The 18,262-nt window shown below is 33.4% G+C and overlaps 1 protein-coding gene across 1 annotated transcript; it reads left to right on the top strand.

The window, feature by feature from the left end:
- Positions 1-1,317: 1,317 nt before the first annotated feature.
- Positions 1,318-16,292, top strand: LOC123532761 (solute carrier family 23 member 1-like). The gene is made up of 12 exons (XM_045314326.2): positions 1,318-1,748; positions 3,701-3,858; positions 4,707-4,801; positions 5,301-5,392; positions 6,309-6,490; positions 6,887-7,007; positions 8,728-8,884; positions 13,623-13,876; positions 14,166-14,330; positions 15,051-15,159; positions 15,450-15,545; positions 15,997-16,292. Exons 1-12 carry the CDS (start codon positions 1,521-1,523, stop codon positions 16,194-16,196), a joined length of 1,857 nt encoding a protein of 618 aa, XP_045170261.2. The 5' UTR covers positions 1,318-1,520; the 3' UTR covers positions 16,197-16,292.
- The last annotated feature ends 1,970 nt before the right edge of the window (positions 16,293-18,262 follow it).

Below are 18,262 nucleotides of genomic sequence, written 5' to 3' on the forward strand. Positions count from 1 at the left end.
ATCAATCTAATCGGATTGTTGATGTGTATGTTTGAAAACAAATGACATACATATTTGGCACCGGATACAAAGGGCTCCATTTTAAAAACCTTTCATGACTGACCTTATGGTTGTGTTAACTAATATAAACAACTAAAATTTCACAAACCGTGGATAGGTAAAAATATGACAGACTTCTAATCGGTTATGTAGTGTTACCTATATGATCTAAATTATGATCTAGAAAGGCAAAGGCCACCTCGAAAAGAAAATACTTGTACAATATCATTTAAGTTTATGAATCTCGTTCTCTCGTTACGTTAGATCTCCTTTCCCACGACTATTGCTTGTTTTACATAAAGAGCCATTTGTAACCATAGCGTATGTAAGGAATTCATCTGGCGGGGATTACATCTGTTTAAACTGTTTTGTAACTTTGGTACATATTATTTATGAAAGTGAGTGTTAGTGTAATTTGAACTCTCAACGTGACTGTTCTAAGGTGATGCCCGTCTGGGCTCATTAATATGTTAGTTTTGTCTTCTATGTCATTTATTACTTTGTCTACATATTTGTCATGAGTACGTCAGTCATGCAGTCTTACGTGCACTCCTAAATGGTAGTGGATTAGAGAAGGGTTGGAAAAGGATTGTGTGCGTGGAACATGACTTTTCTTTTGGATGTTAAATGTTATTTTTTGGGCCTCTTTTTCCACATTTTTTGTTATCGTAAACGTGCCGTTGTCCTTACCTTTGTCTACGGTACTCATTTTTCCAGTTTGCTTGGCTTGCACGCGGCAACGTTTTAAAATGAAAGAGAATTTAAACACTTTAAAACAGTAAAACTCGTAAAAGTTTATACGGAATAAATTGTAAGGATACTTTGTTCTTAGACATACAAATACTTTGTTATTGTAATTCTGTAAACTTGCACCAGAGTTCATCGTTATATTTGTTACGGTAAAATTATCTTCGACTTTAAAATGTCTCATTTATTTGAATTGTTTTTAAACTGTATCCTATTGCTTCCATTCAGGCATATACTGGCCTACATTTGGCCAATGTGTTCTTTTAAGACATTTTTAAAGCCTTTATACAAGTTAACCAAAGTCATCCGCGATCATTGACATACTTAACTGCATATGGATGAGGTCAACGAAAGTTATCTAAAATTTAAAAAAAAAATGAATTGTTTTAATTAGAAATGCAATGCAACGTTTCGGTTTCATCAAGAAGTGTCCATGAATAACAAGCATTAGGTAAATCTATGAAAGATACTGTAATGACACTGCCTCCCAATGGTCTAGGTATTTAAAAAATCTTCGTTGATTATCATAATAAGACGAAAATGTTTTCATTATGCGCAGCATGGTTTACTAACTTAATCATTATATAGTCTCCATGCATAATTGTTTTACGATTGAATCGAAGGAGACTTTGTAATTGGATGAGATAGAACTAATAGCGAGGGCTAAAATGAAGACGCAGTAGAGAGCATATCACAACTGGTTTACTATCAGCTGCAGATTATCTAGTGGAGAAATGGATCAAGGTGACGAAACCAAGGCGTGTGTTGAAAACTTAAATAAGGAAACTGCAGAAATAAATGACAATGAGACGAAATATAACTTGGCTTCTGGTGAGACTGGTATAACTGTTCCTGAGAGGAGAGATGAGGTTATAGAAGAAAACGACTTTTCTAAGAAGCTGATTATTTATGGCGTCAACGAAGATCCACCAATACACGTCACAATTGCGTGTGCACTTCAGGTAATTCACATTCGTTCTAATTTCTCACTTTTAAAATTCAACTACTAGTATTCATTTAGGATGCTACATGTTTTCCGTAAGTACCATTACTGTTTCCGCTTTTTGCTAGCAATTGTATTCAACGGCAAGTTAAAATCGCATTCTTAATAGAGTTTCCGCTTGTTTTATTAAAACTGAATTTCTGAAAATAATCGATAAAATTGTATGTCTGGTATATAATTATGCAGGTTTCAAAAATCGGTTGTCATATTAAAAAAAAAAAACATATTATTTTACTAAATTAGTACTGGCTCATTTTGAAAGTTAAAAATGCACCCCTTTTATATGAAATAAGTTTGAAATTACAGTTGCTGTACTGCAAAAAAAGTGCAAGTTAAAATGGATGTTTTTTTTTCAAATCTAAATCTATTCTGAAAGACATTTTTTATTCATATTGGTGAAACGAGTATTATTAAATGTTTTATTTATCTCATTAAATATTTCTAGGTGGAAAGTAATTTATTAAAAAGAGAGCACTTCCCTTCTTATCACTAAAACTTCATATTCGGTACCATTTTGAAAGCATCTACCGTTCGCGACTAACACTGATTAAGTTATCAACTAAGCAACTTTGAGGAATTCTTGAAGAGAATTGACAGTAAATGATAATAATATAGTCTCATAGCCTACATGAGGCGAAATATATCAGTCAGCACCCCTGAATGTACTTGATGAAATTTTTTTTTCCGTGTTTAACGTCTCACCTACACAATTATAGCTCATATGGTAGGCATAGTACCTAACATTCTAAATTACAAAAAAAAAACGACAAGAAAACTAGCATTGAGTGTTTAGATATAACATTTAAGTATTGCCTAAAGTATTAATATGATAATTTTAAGGATGTAGTTAAACCGTTTCTTAAACTTCTTATTCAATTTCCATGTAGCCCCTATTGCAGATAGTCCTGCTATCAAGTCATTGATAAATATTTAATCCCAGATTATAACTGGATTACAGTGGGAAGAACTGTGAAATAGTTGTCCAATACATGCATATTGTATGACATCAGAAAATGTTTTAAATGTAATAAAATAAATTGAGACCCACTATTTAAGACGAAATTTTGATATAATGAACTTATAAACTTATACAACAACATACATTATATTTAAAAACAGGAAAAAGCTCTTCAATATTTACTTTGAAAATTGACATTACAATGAAATGACTTATCATCAAACGTTTAAGCATAAAGTTAATTTATTGTTCCATTTAACTGGTGTCATACAGGTGCATAGATAAATGCAAGTTAGGACTTTTATTTGTATCGTTGATTGATCTCTAGTACTATGTCTACGTATGGCGACTTTCCAAATTTTTATGGTAGAGGAAGACCCCGGATGGCCCTCCGTCATTATAGTTTCCTCACGGGCGGACACCTGCGTAGAAACACTGAACTTCTGTAAACCAGCTGGATGGCTCAAGCGCATTAGGAATTCTACGCCCTGAGCGAGGCTCGAAACCACGTCGTAGAGGGGCAAGTGGTTCAAAGTCACTAACCTTAACCACTCGGCCACGGGGGCCCCTGGCGAGAGTTTGTTTACGTTGAACTATTAGACGGCAGACGGGTAAACTATGAGCAGCAATTTATATTTCAGCTTTCCTTTGTCATTCTTAAAGTAAATACTGTATGTCAGCATGCAAGGAATACTAACCTATATTTCAGCCTTACTTTTGTCAGCTTTTCTGGAAATTGTATATATTTTAGCATTGTTTTTTGCTGCTTGACGTGAACACTTTTCTATATTTTGGCATTGTTACGACTTCGTGACGGGAACACTTGTCTATAGTTTAGCATTGTTACGGCTGTTTGACGGGAAAGCTTGCCGATATTTCAGCATTTGTTTGCCTATGTTTCAACGTTGTTTGCGTTTTGAGCTGCTTGTAATGAAATCTTGTCTACATTTCAGCATTGCTTGGCGTACTTGACTGGACAACTTGTTGTATCATTTCTTGTGGCAGAAGTTGTCTGTGCTTCAAATAATGATGTATTCAGGGCAAGGCTACTTAGTTCAACAATGTTTATGAGCGGAGTAACTACACTACTAATGAATTTATTTGGAATTAGGTATAGCCATTATTTATCTTGTACACAAAAATAGCAAACCATACTAATTCCTGTTTTTTTTAATTATCCCCTTTTATCTATTACACCCGATTGATTTTTTTTGTTATTTAGATGTATATCTGGTTATTTAATGTAAATCTTTTAAAGCAAATGTTACTGAAAGCTTAACAGGTGAAATAACTTAATAACCTTAATTTTCAAAACATATAAATTTCTATCAAAATTAATATGAAATGACATACTTCATTAAAAATATAGCTGTTTTAGTTGTTCGCAATACTTTGCTTACTGACCTGAAAAACTTCCAAAACACTTGCTTTACGTGTCCTAATATTGAAGTTTATTTTGTGTCTCATAGGGACATCTATGCTTTTGCGCCGCATTGTCATATTGAATATACGATGAGTTGACGTGTCTTAAACCGATTTTCATTTCTTGGTGTTGCTGTCCGTCCAAACTCGGCTTGCTAGTTCAGCTATATTCATAGCTTTCTTGATATTCAGTACCTCTCATTTACAGTCTCAATTAATCCGAGCCTGTATTGATTAAGCTTGGCTGAGTTCTAAACTCCTTAAGGGACATCTTATATATTCCTTCAACTATCACAACAACAAGCCTAAGAGCTCTGCCGAAGCTTTCAATGTTTCTGTATGAAACCGATGCTATGGAGCATAAAAGGTGTTTTGCACATTTCATAACCTCTAATTAACAGACTCAATCAAACCGAGTCTTTTAACATTTACACTCAAATTTCGATCTATGTTTTCAAAAGCATTTTATAAATATTTATTCTACTTCTGCTTTTTATAATTTCTATTATTTATCTAAATTAGTTTTTATTATTTCAGACTACCGTTATTTCAAGGTGCTGGCGCTGAGTTTGTTATACCTTTAGTCTTAATATCGGACCTTGAGGGAACGTTTTGTTCGGGAGATTTCAAAGGTTTGATACTTTATATATTCATGATTTTATGGATTATCTATTTCGAAGACAACTTATATATTCATAATTTGCATGAAATATTTATAATTTTATCTGAATGGCATTGGTTATAATGTGCGGAATGACATTCTCTACACATCCAAGAAGTTATTATTCTGTTGGTGTCTAAACCCCGACTAAAACCATACACCTTAAATTAAAAAGTAAAGACCGTTGTTCGAGCTAGCGAAATCAGTATATGAATAATTTTTGATAAGTGATTTGATATTGTGAATTCATAAACCAACACAGTCTTGTCAAAACATGTTTAGCTTTAATAAGCTTCTTCAGTTGACAGTATATGAAATACACAATGATATATGAAATACGGAAATGAGGTCGAACCGCTAAATGGACGTCGACGTTTAGACGCTACAAATGGCTCATAAGTGATTTGAAACTTGTAAATGACATTGTGTTGCATATCATTTCCAATGACAGTGATGATTGTTTATTCTAGCAACAGAGACGGTGAATATGACTATGGGTAATCTCACCGATATAATGTCAACTGAAGAATCGATGGACCGAATACTGACAAATGTTAGAGCGGTAATATATATAATTATGTAATGCATTAATAATTCATTAATTGGCACAATTCATTTAAACAACCACTAAATGCATCACTAATATCTAATAATTGATTTCTGATGCACAAACACTTTATCGTACATTAAAGAAAGTGATAAATTCTATCATATAATTATTGATACCTGACTAAGTATATAACCTAACTGTTTTGTAGAGCTAGATTCACAATTATTTTTTTGTTCGGTTTAACGTCGCACCGAAACAGTTATAGGTCATATTGCGACTTTCCAGCTTTTATGGTGGAGGAAGGCTCCAGGTGCCCCTCCGTGCAGTATTTCATCACGAGCGGGCACTTGGGTAGAACCACCGACATTCCGTAAGCCAGCTGGATGGCTTTCTCATGATTCACAATTAAGTGTCATGTATAAAGTTGATAACAAAACTTAAATAACAACATATTTTCTCCAGTAGTACTACTCGCTTAAACATTGCTTAACTATACATTATATACTATTTTAAACCAAACACACATAATTGCTTTTACACACTAAAATGTTCATTGTATATTTAAATAAATACTTTGAACTAATTGTTCATACTTTCATATATGATTTTGGGGTCTAAGTAAATCTTTAGGTTTAGGACTTGCTCAAAGTCATACGAGGTCTCCGTAGTTGACTCATTTATTTCGTTGTTCTTAAATTACTTGCCCCTATTTTCGTTGGGTCTAAAGCACCACATTGGGATGTTGAATTGAAGAGGAACCGACTCAGGCAACTATATTAAGAAGGTCGGTGGTTCTACTTAGGTGTCCGTCCATGCCCAATATTTGCTCGAAGTGGCAGCCGGCATTATCCTGTGCCAATCCAGATTGGAAAGCGTCAAGATATTTAGGTCAAAGAAATTGTTAACGATGCTATATATCACATTTCAGTTACAAGGGAGTTTAATGCTTGCAGGAGCAGTGCATGCTATGATTGGCGGATTTGGACTTGTTGGAATTCTGATAAAGATTGTTGGACCGCTGACCATTGTTACCACGATGATACTGCTTTTTATTTTTCTGATCAAGATAATTCTGCAATTTGTGACAGTCAGTTGGGCCATATCAGTTTCGTACGATTTATTTCATAGAAAGGAGAAAACAAACATTCCCCTCGAGATTTAGGAGTACATTCGATTGAGTATTACTTAAACCAGTGACCTGGAGCATGATATGTGTTACACATTTCCCTATATCTCAGTCAAATCGAGTCTAATATTATTTTGCATTGTTGCATTCTGTGCTTCCAAGGGATTTTCTTATGGTTCGTGATAACTATTGACTACTTATCAAACGTTTGACTACATCTGGGACATTTACATGAATAGTTTTTATTAGTATATCTAATAAAACGACGAATATGTTCAAAGGAAATATTTAAAATGTTTAATTTAGAGTGTTAGATATTTTTCACCTTTAATAATTACTGATAACATTCCAGTACATATTACATCTTTTATTCTTTGAAGGACTTCAGTTGTTGCTGTAGTGTTGTTTCTCTACCTGTCTCGCTACAATACGCTTATACCAGTATGGACCCCATCTGGTGGATGCAGAATTGTTCGTTATCCTTTGCATCAGATATTTGCTGTAAGTGCTTTACTATCGATTTGTCGTTATATTTGTATTAAATAATTGCTGACAGTTCTTTTCTATCGGTTGGCCGTTATATTTGTATTAAATAGTTGCTGACAGTTCTTTACATTTTTTTGGCATTTATAATTTAGGTAATAGAAAAAAAGGCTAATAGTCCAGTAGGAAAAGCAACATACCAGTAAGGTCCCATTCTGGTGGATGCAGAACTATACATTACCCTTTACATCTATTTCATGTTTGTTAATTGCAAATTCTCCATTTCGAAGTTGTTTGTTACTTCTTTACTTTCGTTCGCTTGTTTGATATTACGCAAACTTTGCATTAAACAGTTGCTGCCAGTCTAATTTCACTTTCGTTTGTTATGATCTACGTAAAACCTTGCATTACACAGTTGCTGTTAGTCTAACTTTACTTTCATTTGTTATGATCTACGTAAACCTTGCATTACACAGTTGCTGTTAGTCTATTTCCACTTTCATTTGTTATGATCTACGTAAACCTTGCATTACACAGTTGCTGTTAGTCTAACTTCACTTTCATATGTTATGATCTACGTAAATCTTGCATTACACAGTTGCTGTTAGTCTAACTTCACTTTCATTTGTTATGATCTACGTAAACCTTGCATTACAGAGTTGCTGTCAGTCTAATTTTACTTTCGTTTGTTATGATTTACGTGGGCCGGTGGTCTAGTGGTAACACGCTTGACTGTCAATCCAGAGGTCCAGGGATCGAATCCTGGTCCAGGCACTGGAAATTTCTGAGATGCTGTGAGTGTCCCCCACCTAACTAGAGGCCTGTACTGGTTCTTCCCAGGAAAGACGGCTTTGCGTGTATCGGTGCTATACACCGGGCACGTTAAAGAACCAGACTGTCTATTCGCAAAGAGCTAGGCTAAGTTAGCTGGACAAGCCTGTATCTAAAATGATTTCTCTCTATCTGTTAGGGGGACTTTATCTCACTCTGTCCCTCTGGTCAGATCGCTTTGTGTCTGTACTGGTAGAGGATGAATTTTGCGCCCTGTGTGGCTGCGTTTGCTATATGTAAAGCGCCTTTGAAGGTGTTTATAATGAAAAGGGCGCTATATAAATCTGGTATAATAATAATAATATTAATAATAATAATAATAATAATAACCTTGCATTACACAGTTGCTGTCAGTGTAATTTCATTTTCGTTTGTTATGCTTTAGATAAACCTTGCATTAAACAGTTGCTGTCAGTCAAATTTCACTGTCTTTTGTTATGGTTTTGGTAACCCTTGCATTAAATAATTGCTATTAGTTTTTAATGTCATTTGTGTGTTTCATTTCATGCAAACATTGCAAATTATTAGATACGTTCTATTAGTTTGTCTGTAAACATTGCATTAAGTACTTGCGTTCTCTTCTTTGCTACCTTTACTACCGTTTGGTTATTATATTTTACGTAAATCTTGCATCAAATAGTTGCTGTTAATTTCACTTTAGGTAGATAAAACACGCACGTATATTAAACATAAATAGAAGAAGGTCGCTGTTTATATATGTGTACGAATATAGTCTTTTTGATATGTATGCACATTTTCTGGTATGTATGCACATTTTCTGATATGTACGCACATTTTCTGGTATGTATTCACATTTTCTGGTAATGAAGGAATATATTTGCTCATTCTAATACTTAACTTTAATGTTTTTGGTTAAAATAAATGTTGTTTAAATTTTCCCTTTAAGATACTGATATCCATCGTTATCAACTGGTTTATATGTGGAGTTTTGACTGCGTACGATGTGTTCCCTAATGATCCGTCCTCTGGTAGTTTCAAAGCCCGCACCGACGCCAGAGTTAATGCCATATACGATAATCCTTGGTTTACATTTCCATATCCAGGTAAAGGGTTGAAGCAAGTAGGTCAAAATAATCCGGATCTGATAGAAATACGCTTTTAAAAAGGCAATTTATTTTGTAAACATGATATTTTAATGCCTTTAAAAAGCATTTCAGATCTATCATAGTGCTCCTACCAATGCCGTTTTGATGCCTTCTGACGAAATCGTTATAAAGTTGTTTATCAATAAAGATCTGATTTAGCGTAATAAGAAAAATGTAAACTTTATAAACAGTAAACACACCGGAAGAAATACTAGCTGAGCTAGTAGATTTCGACAAGTGGTGGTTGTTATTAATATGAACTCTATCGTAAGTATACAATTATTTGTTATCGTTATAAAGTTGTTTATCAATAAAGATCTGATTTAGCATAATAAGAAAACTTTATAAACAGTAAACACACCGGAAGAAATACATATACTAGCTGAGCTAGTAGATTTCGACAACTGGTGGTTGTTAATAATATGAACTCTTTCGTAAGTATACAGTTATTTGTTCAATATCTACAGTGATTGATCACAGTACTAACTAAAGTCGTAAGTATACAATTAGATGTTTAGTTTCCACAGTGATTGACCGGAGTACTAAGGTCAAAAGAAAACAAGCATATATTCAATATACACAATGTTTGATAAGAGTACTAACTAAAGTCTTATGTACATGAGCGTATGTTCAATATCTAGTATCAGTCTTTCTGTCACTGTGATAGGCAATTGTTCAGGTTCCATACTTGTTGTTTGTTAAAGTAATTAAAACGCATCAATCAGAAGAAACAAGTGTAAACTCTGAGAGTAGGATATCAAAATTATTATAAATGTATTTGTACATAATGTGTTAAAAACGAACTATTAGCCAATATGTGAATATTTCTATATAACAGAACGTGATTACGGTAGTGTACGACTGCTTTTTTAAAAAGATTATTTGTTCAGGTCAACTTTCGAACACTATAGTCATCTATTATGATAATAAACCTGTATATTATAAAAACTTCACCATCCGGTACTTCGGTGGTGTACAAGCTTTTGGGTAGTGTTTGAGAGAGGTCACATGGATCATACTTACATAAAAACAGTGCATTTCTTTAACATATTGTAATATTGTTTCAAACATGATGGTGTAACTACAATCTAAACACAGTTCTACAGTAAAAAAACTACTTAGCTTCAAGTTTCCATTTGTGGTAAGTTTAATACATTTACCAGAACTTTTCACTAGTTTTGCTTTCCCTTTCAGGATAGAGCAGTTAATAACATAACATAACATAACATAAATTTTATTTGTCTTAAGCATGAAAAGCTCATCGACACAACAAAAAACATATAAACATAATTTTTTGGCATGCGTAAAATACATATTCATGTAAAGATGCGAGAAAAATCAAAATTAACATAAGCATAACACAAAGTATGAATTTTAAGATGTGAGAGTATATTCAAAACACGAATGAACATAAATAGACTAATATCTAAGTGACATCTGGTCTAACATTAGACTGTCTTAATTTAAAAGCTTTAGTAATATATAATGCAAGTTTCGTTAATGTATTCTTATTTGTCGAGTTTAATAATTCCATGAATTTAAAAACACTTGGATTTTCAGAGAAATATTTACTAATATATTTTTTGCGCAGTTCTGCATAACAGCTACACTTTAGAATGAAGTGGAACTCGTCTTCCAAATCATTAAGGTCACAAAAAACACATTTTCTTTCCTGTCTCGGTATGGGGTTTGCAGAATGTCTGGCTTTTTCAATCATTAAGTCATGAGAACTCAGTCTTATTTTAAGAATAGCCCTTCTATAGTTTATATTATTCAAAATTTTCAGATAATCTGACATTTCAAACACCTGTTTTAACTCTTTGTACATATGTAACGATGGGTGGAAGTTCATATTTTCTCTCCATTCATTTATGAATGTGTCTTTTAGTCGTTGCCTTAATACTGGTATAAACTGGTCCATGTTCACTGAACTGGGGAAAATCCAAACGTCACCAAATCCTATTTCGTTCAACATATTTCTCACTTTTAGAGACCAATTATCAATTCCTCTGTTCGTTAAATCTAACTGGCGTAACAGAATATTTGTCAATATACAATTTTCTCTTCTTTGGTGTATTTTTAAAAAGTATTTAATAATTCTTATTTTGCGTTCAACGATTAACGGCACACGGCCAGATTCTCCATACAAACGTAGGTTGCTAGTTGACATTTTAGCATTAAAAGTCCACTTCAAAAACTTTCTGTGTACGCGTTCTATACATTCAGCGTTTGAGAAACCCCAGATTTCGCTTGGGTATGATAGAATTGAAGATACATACGCGTCAAACAGATTAAACATGATTTCTGTCGGAACAGTTATATCTTTTATAATTGAGTAGAGCGATCCTATTGCTTTTAAGCCTTTTCCCGCCAGTGTACTAATCGCTGTTCGAAATGAGCCACCGGATGTCAAAACCAATCCGAGATAGTTAAAATGGTCAACAATTTCTATTTCTATTCCATCGTAGGTCCATTTCTCTGAATTTCTCAAGGCGCCCCCTTTTCTAAAGACCATTATTTTAGTTTTTTCGACATTTACAGTTAAGCTCCATTTATCACAGTACCGTTTTAAGTTGTCCATTGATTGCTGTAATCCCGTAATTGTATCAGAGAATATAACAGCGTCGTCGGCAAACAATATTAGATACAGAGATAACTGATCTAGATTTATACCTGAATTAAGGTTTTCTTGCAAGCTAGTTTCTAGATCATTGATGAATAAAGAAAATAGAAATGGCGAACATATTTCTCCTTGAAATAATCCAATATCGTACTCGAAAAAATCCGACAAGTTATTAAATTGTCTAACACATGATTTTACATTTTGATACAGGGAGCGTATGATTTGTAACAATTTGCCATCTATTCCATTCTTTATCATTTTTATCCACAAGGAGGATCTGTCAATGAGATCATAAGCTTTCTTGAGGTCCAGAAATAAGCAGTAAAGTCTCTGTTTATTCCTTAAATGATGCTGAATAATGTCATTAAGAACGAAAATTGCATCTGTAGTACCAAAATTTGATTTGAAACCAAATTGAGCGTCTGTTATAACATCATTCTGTTCTGACCATTTTTTCAGTCTGTTGTTTATTACTGACATGAACAGTTTTGAAAAGCAACTTACAAGGGTTATTCCCCTGTAGTTACCAGGTTCATTCTTCGCTCCTTTCTTGAATATCGGTATAATTATTCCATTCGCCCATTGTTCAGGAAAAGTAGCGCTTTGTAATATTTTATTAAATAATTTTTCAATAGGCGTTATTATCAGCTCTAAAGACTCAATAAAATATTCAGGTAATAAACAGTCACTTCCAGGCGCTTTATTCCGGTTTAATTTCTTCGACGCCGCACGAATTTCTTCAACGGTAATCGGCAAATCTAGTTCTTCAAATGTTGTGCTAGTATTTCCGTTTTCCTGGTTTTCATCAAATGATCGTATTGTTTCAATGAATTCTTCGTTTCTCGAGTTACTTGTTGCTGACGCTAATCCTTTGAAATGATCGTAAAACTCATTTAAAGATATATCACTGTCCTCTGACTTTTTCTTACATTTGAAATGATTCCAGAACTCTCTGGGTCTATATTTTCTGAGCCTATTCATCTCTGAACACCTTTTTATATCAAATATATGCTTGCTTTTCCTAACACAGTACCTGTAGTCCTTTTTCCTTTCAATTAATATTAATCTATTTTGATCGTTTCGATTACAAATAAATTGTTGCAGCGCATCCTGGTATAAGTTTCTTTTTTGTCTACATTCGTCGTTGTACCATTGTTTGCTATTGATAAGCGGGTTTTGTTTAAACATAGCCTTATCTTTTAATGTGACTGTCTTTTTAAATAAACGATCTGCTTTCGTTAATATAAAATCGCTAAAAGACTGGACAACTTCATCAATCGACAGCTCATTACTTTCCATTTGTTCGATTACTGTATTTAATGTATCAATATTGTCTGAAATTGAGCTTAAAAACTCTTGTCTATATTCCTCGTTCCACTTGGAGTATGAAAAAGTTTTTTCATAATTTTCTACATGCCTGGTATTAGTTTTTAATGAGACGGACACAGTAGCATGATTAGAAAACAAGTTATAATCACTTATGCGGAAATTACACAAGTAATCAAAATTTGCATATTGAGTCAACACCAAATCAATCTCACTTTCTCCGTTACTCGTAAAACATGTAAATTTTCCGGGATTTTTATCTAGTCTCCCATTACAAATACACATATTTACTGCTTTACATAAATCTATTAGATTGTCGCCAAATCGGTTTGATCTTTGATCAGGAGACCGCCGCGGGGGCGGAATGTCATTCAAATTGTCATTCAGATCGTAATCTAGAGTTCGCTCAAACTGTATATAATCCTTCTTTTGACCAACCCTGCTATTAAGGTCGCCTAAAAGCATTGTTCCGCCGATTTCGGAAAAATAGAGAATTTCATTTTGAAGCTTTTGGAATAAATCAACATTATAAACGTTATGCATTACAGATGTCTCTGGGGGTATGTATGCAAAAGCTATATACCATAATGAGTAAATCGGTTTTAAACCAACGGGGTCGTTGAAATACTCTTGTCTTGGTTATCCTTTTGCATAGTTTGTGTCTACATGTAGTATTTTGTAAATGTCAAATATTTGATAAATAATTATGTCGAACATTGAGATTATATTTATATTTTGTAAATCTAGGCCAATTTGGAACACCAGGTTTTAGTGCTGCAGGGATATTAGCATTCGCCGCTGCAGTATTTGTCTCTATTTTGGACTCCATCGGTGACTATTACGCCACAGCGAGAGTATGCCGCGTACCGCCGCCGCCCTCACACGGAATAAACAGGGGAATACTTGTAGAAGGCATCTGTACATTTATCTCTGGAGCTGTCGGTTGTGGGCATGGTACAGCAACTTATGGTGAAACAATTGGTACAATAGGAGTCAGTAAAGTATGTTAAAGTACATTTTTGGTTGATCGTTAATAGAAAATAGACCTGGTATAACGCATTTGCAGAGACTTATAGAGGTGAATACAACAGTTAGTTTGACCCTGGTTTTAGCTCATTAAGTCCATTTATTTGCAAGTATAAGATACGACAAAGCTTATAAATAATGATAACGACTGAGTACTTTGTTTATCATATAGCAACCTATCAGTTTCATTTTCTGTATAAACCATCTGAGCAGAAATGATATATTTGTAACTCTAACAGATATTTGATTTATTTCTATAACCAGGTTGCTAGCAGAAAGGTTCTTACGTTTGTTGGTATACTCTACATTGCATTTGGAATTTTTGGTAAATTTTCGGCAGTGTTTATAACTATACCCTATCCTGTTCTCGGAGGGGCTTACGTCGTCATGGTAGGAATATTCCTTGGTGTTATGATAAACAGTTTAGAGGTAAAATATAGTTAAATTATATTCATATTCCTTGGTGTTGTGATAAACAGTTTAGAGGTAAAATATAGTTAAATTATATTCATATTCCTTGGTGTTGTGATAAACAGTTTAGAGGTAAAATATAGTTAAATTATATTCATATTCCTTGGTGTTATGATAAACAGTTTAGAGGTAAAATATAGTTAAATTATATTCATATTCCTTGGTGTTATGATAAACAGTTTAGAGGTAAAATATAGTTAAATTATATTCATATTCCTTGGTGTTATGATAAACAGTTTAGAGGTAAAATATAGTTAAATTATATTCATATTCCTTGGTGTTATGATAAACAGTTTAGAGGTAAAATATAGTTAAATTATATTCAATCAAACATGTGTTAAGCAGCTAGCCACTGAAGCGACACATCTGGCTACTTAAGGAAGATTGCTGCGTAAGACAAGTTAAAATTAGAACAAAACTTTGGAAAGTTAGCTGACTGACTAGCAGCTTGTACAATATATCATCGGCACCTTACCATTTCAGAAAATGATATTTAAACAATAAAATTGTAATTCAGATGATTTGTTTTGTTAAATAATTTAGTGTAGGATACTCAGTATAATTCAGCAGTATATATGATACTAATTTACAGTTTTTCTTGATTATTTAGCGGCTGATTGTTAAGTATTCTATGAGGAAACGTGTATGCTTGACGCTCAAGTTTTATCATTTTGTCAGGTAACGTCCATGTCGTCTCCAAGAAATATAGCGATTCTAGGCCTGTCTGTTTGTATGGGATTAGCGGTGCCAACGTGGGCACACAGTGTAGACCAACCAGTAAATACAGGTAACCATTTCATCTATACACCTACGTCACATTTCTAAAATGAAATTCCATTTTAAGTCACTGACTCAGTAATAAAGAGGCACTATTTAACACAATTTTCATGATAAAATGCAAGTGTGTGTGTGTGTTCGGGTTTAACGTCTTTTTCAACAATTTTTCAGTCATATAAACGACGGAAAATGCAAGTTTATCTTAATGTATCCGGGCCCAATAAATAGCCAACACAGCAGTTATTTATGGTACATAATACTATCTGCGATGTACATATTTGATTTTTATCAACATTTTAGGACATGAGAAATTTGATCGACTTTTGTCAATGTTTTTGAAGAATCCAAACATACTTGGAACATTTTTAGCCTGCCTTCTCGACAATACAGTCCCAGGTAAAACTTAACATTTCAGTTTGAAGAGCAAGTTTCATTCATCCTTATTATTCATTGCATTCAGGGTTTTCCGCTGTACTATAAGTAAACGAGATATCGCATCAAAACAAAGTTGAGTATAATTGAAATGTTGTCACTCGCACTGTAGCACGTTAAATACTCTTTAATTTACGCGAAGTACGATTTATTACATTGTTGAAAGATTGTAAAGAAAACATCAAATATATATTTCTCACTGATAAGAAATTATCAAATGGGTAAAATTTATTCAATACATTAGATAAAAAGAAAATTTTGTTTGGTTTTCATGTAAGATAAAACTAATTTTCACTCATGGTTAGCATATCTTACATCTTCAAAGATTTTTTAATCTTACACTAAAACAAATAAAGATCCTCTATATCTTACAAAACAATATTTACCACTACATCGTTCATAATATTCTATACAGGGACGCGGAAGGAGAGAGGAATGTTTGGTGAAAGTGGGGAGGATTCTGTATCTCCCTCGGGCTTGTACAATGAGGGTGAAGAAGTTTACAAGCCTCTGTTTCCGTCTCGTTGGCTGCGTTGGAAAATTATGAAATATATTCCGTTTCTACCGTACGAAGGTGCAAAGGAAGAAACATGTACGAACTGGGAACTGAATTAACATTTTGACGACAAGTGAAAATTCGTGTCTTGCTGGTACCGCGCTAATGACTATCATTATATAAATAATGGAAGTTCAAATAAAAAGGAAAAACTATCTAGATGTTAGTTGTTTGGTTTAAGGCATTGCTCCGGAACATGAGAGTACATGTACATTATAGTGTGTTGGAGGGCCATGATTTACCCTATTTATTCTTGTTTTATTACTCCTTAACATTAGCCAATTTTTATAATTTATTCCCCGATAAAATTCACTTCGAGATAATGTTATTATAAATACCTGTTTTTTCTTTCCTTTTCTTTCAGACACGTATTGTGTTTTTATTTCAAAGGGGGCAGCGCAAAATTTCATGACCTTAATACCGTTAATTATACGCAAGCTAGCTTCAATGAAAAGACATGTATTGTTTATATATTTATGTATTATTTAAAAATGTGTACGTGGTAGTATGAAACCTTACGAAATTACTGTAAATTGACATTAGCATTACCACCATACAGATTAATTGACAGGTTAGTATTGTCAATTAGAATGTAAACGCCGGGAAATGTCCTTCTAGGCCAGTGTAATTAGTTTAATGACATGTGTGTTTTTATGAGTGACCAAGTAAAAATTTGTCAATAAACGTGTTTTCGCAAAACCCCTATAAAACTCCAAGACCAAGGTAAGTGAAAGTATGTAATAAAAATCACACAATGTCAAATACCGGCCATTTAGAAACCCTTATTTAATTTGACATATTGCAGATGAGGCAAATCCTTGCAATAAGTGCAATATTCTATGGTGTGGAAAGCCGATGCATAATGTTAATAGTAAAATGCTAATTGACAAAAGGTTAATGCAAAATGCTTAATACATAATATTGACTCAAACGGTAATTGCCTAATGATAAATGATTATTACTAAGTGTTGATTCAAATACAGACGTTTGATTGTAGAAGCTCTGAAAGTTACTAGCCTTAAGGAATGTTCATTTGAACATGTGAAATTCTGACATAACAGATAGATCGCAGAAACAGCTCCAGAAATATATGAAAATAGAAAATATCGCCGCTGATATTTTGAACTTTGGATTATTTATGAGCAAGCTGCAATGAGCCAATAGTTTTAACTATTTAGCTCAACATTACAACTGCTTTTCACGCAAACATAGCTATGCTTGCCTTTATAGGGTATAACCTTTTTTATTTCGAATGCTGTAAACTTGTCTTTTCCATTCCGTTTTCATTGCATTCCGTTTGTTATGATGGTGATATCTTCAATCTTATTCAATGATAGAAGCCTGTCTATGTTTCATTACTTTAGTCATATTCATTATGTATTCTGATATATTTTATTCAGTATTAACCTATTATCATTCTGAAGTTGAGATTATTTTTAATTCTTCACAAATAGAGTCATGTACCCCACCCAAATCTATTCTATGAAAAGGGTTTAAAGTACTTCCGCCATCTTGAATTTAGAGTGACCATCATTTGCGGTGTGAAAATATAGTGAACAAAAGCTTTCAAATGCAGCTGTTCCACAGCACAAAACAGCTTAGTTTGCAAGACCTGAACTAAAAGTAACTGTATAAAAAGTAAAACTGAAATCTGGAAATAAACAAAGCTGATATTTTACCTGTATTTTCCCAAATTTTTGGTTAGATTTATAAATCCTTTCCAAATACTTTATTAAAAATTCATGAATGGCAAAAGTTAGTTCAAAGTTTCAATTAATGCATAGGAGAATTGTCTTACTGAATAGAACTAAACTTATTACAAAATCTGTTTTCAAATCTGACCTATTCATATGTTAAAACGAAAATACATTTGTACATGTTGCTATTTTCAGCATACATAAAAGTAGTGCAATGTGCGGACAATAATTTTTCTATGTATGGTGTACCAAACAGCCTAAAATTCTAAGACAAGTCTCAGACTTAATGTGAGCAAGATTTGGCAACGATCCAAAATTCGTTTCAAGGATTGTGAAAGTATAAGAAAGGTTTAGTTTATTATACTGGAATTTATAGGCATACAGACACTAAAAAGAAAAATGGCGCGAAAAAAATATGGTAGTCGCAT

Source organism: Mercenaria mercenaria, chromosome 11, assembly GCF_021730395.1.
Source record: "Mercenaria mercenaria strain notata chromosome 11, MADL_Memer_1, whole genome shotgun sequence".
Classification (NCBI taxonomy): domain Eukaryota; kingdom Metazoa; phylum Mollusca; class Bivalvia; order Venerida; family Veneridae; genus Mercenaria; species Mercenaria mercenaria.

Bases quoted from the DNA above. Each gene is read 5' to 3' on its own strand.
- LOC123532761 (XM_045314326.2), top strand. From the start codon at position 1,521: ATGGATCAAGGTGACGAAACCAAGGCGTGTGTTGAAAACTTAAATAAG. The intron at 6,491-6,886 runs GTACGATTTATT...TATTCTTTGAAG, and splicing joins AGTTGGGCCATATCAGTTTC to GACTTCAGTTGTTGCTGTAG. The intron at 8,885-13,622 runs GTAAAGGGTTGA...TTGTAAATCTAG, and splicing joins GTTTACATTTCCATATCCAG to GCCAATTTGGAACACCAGGT.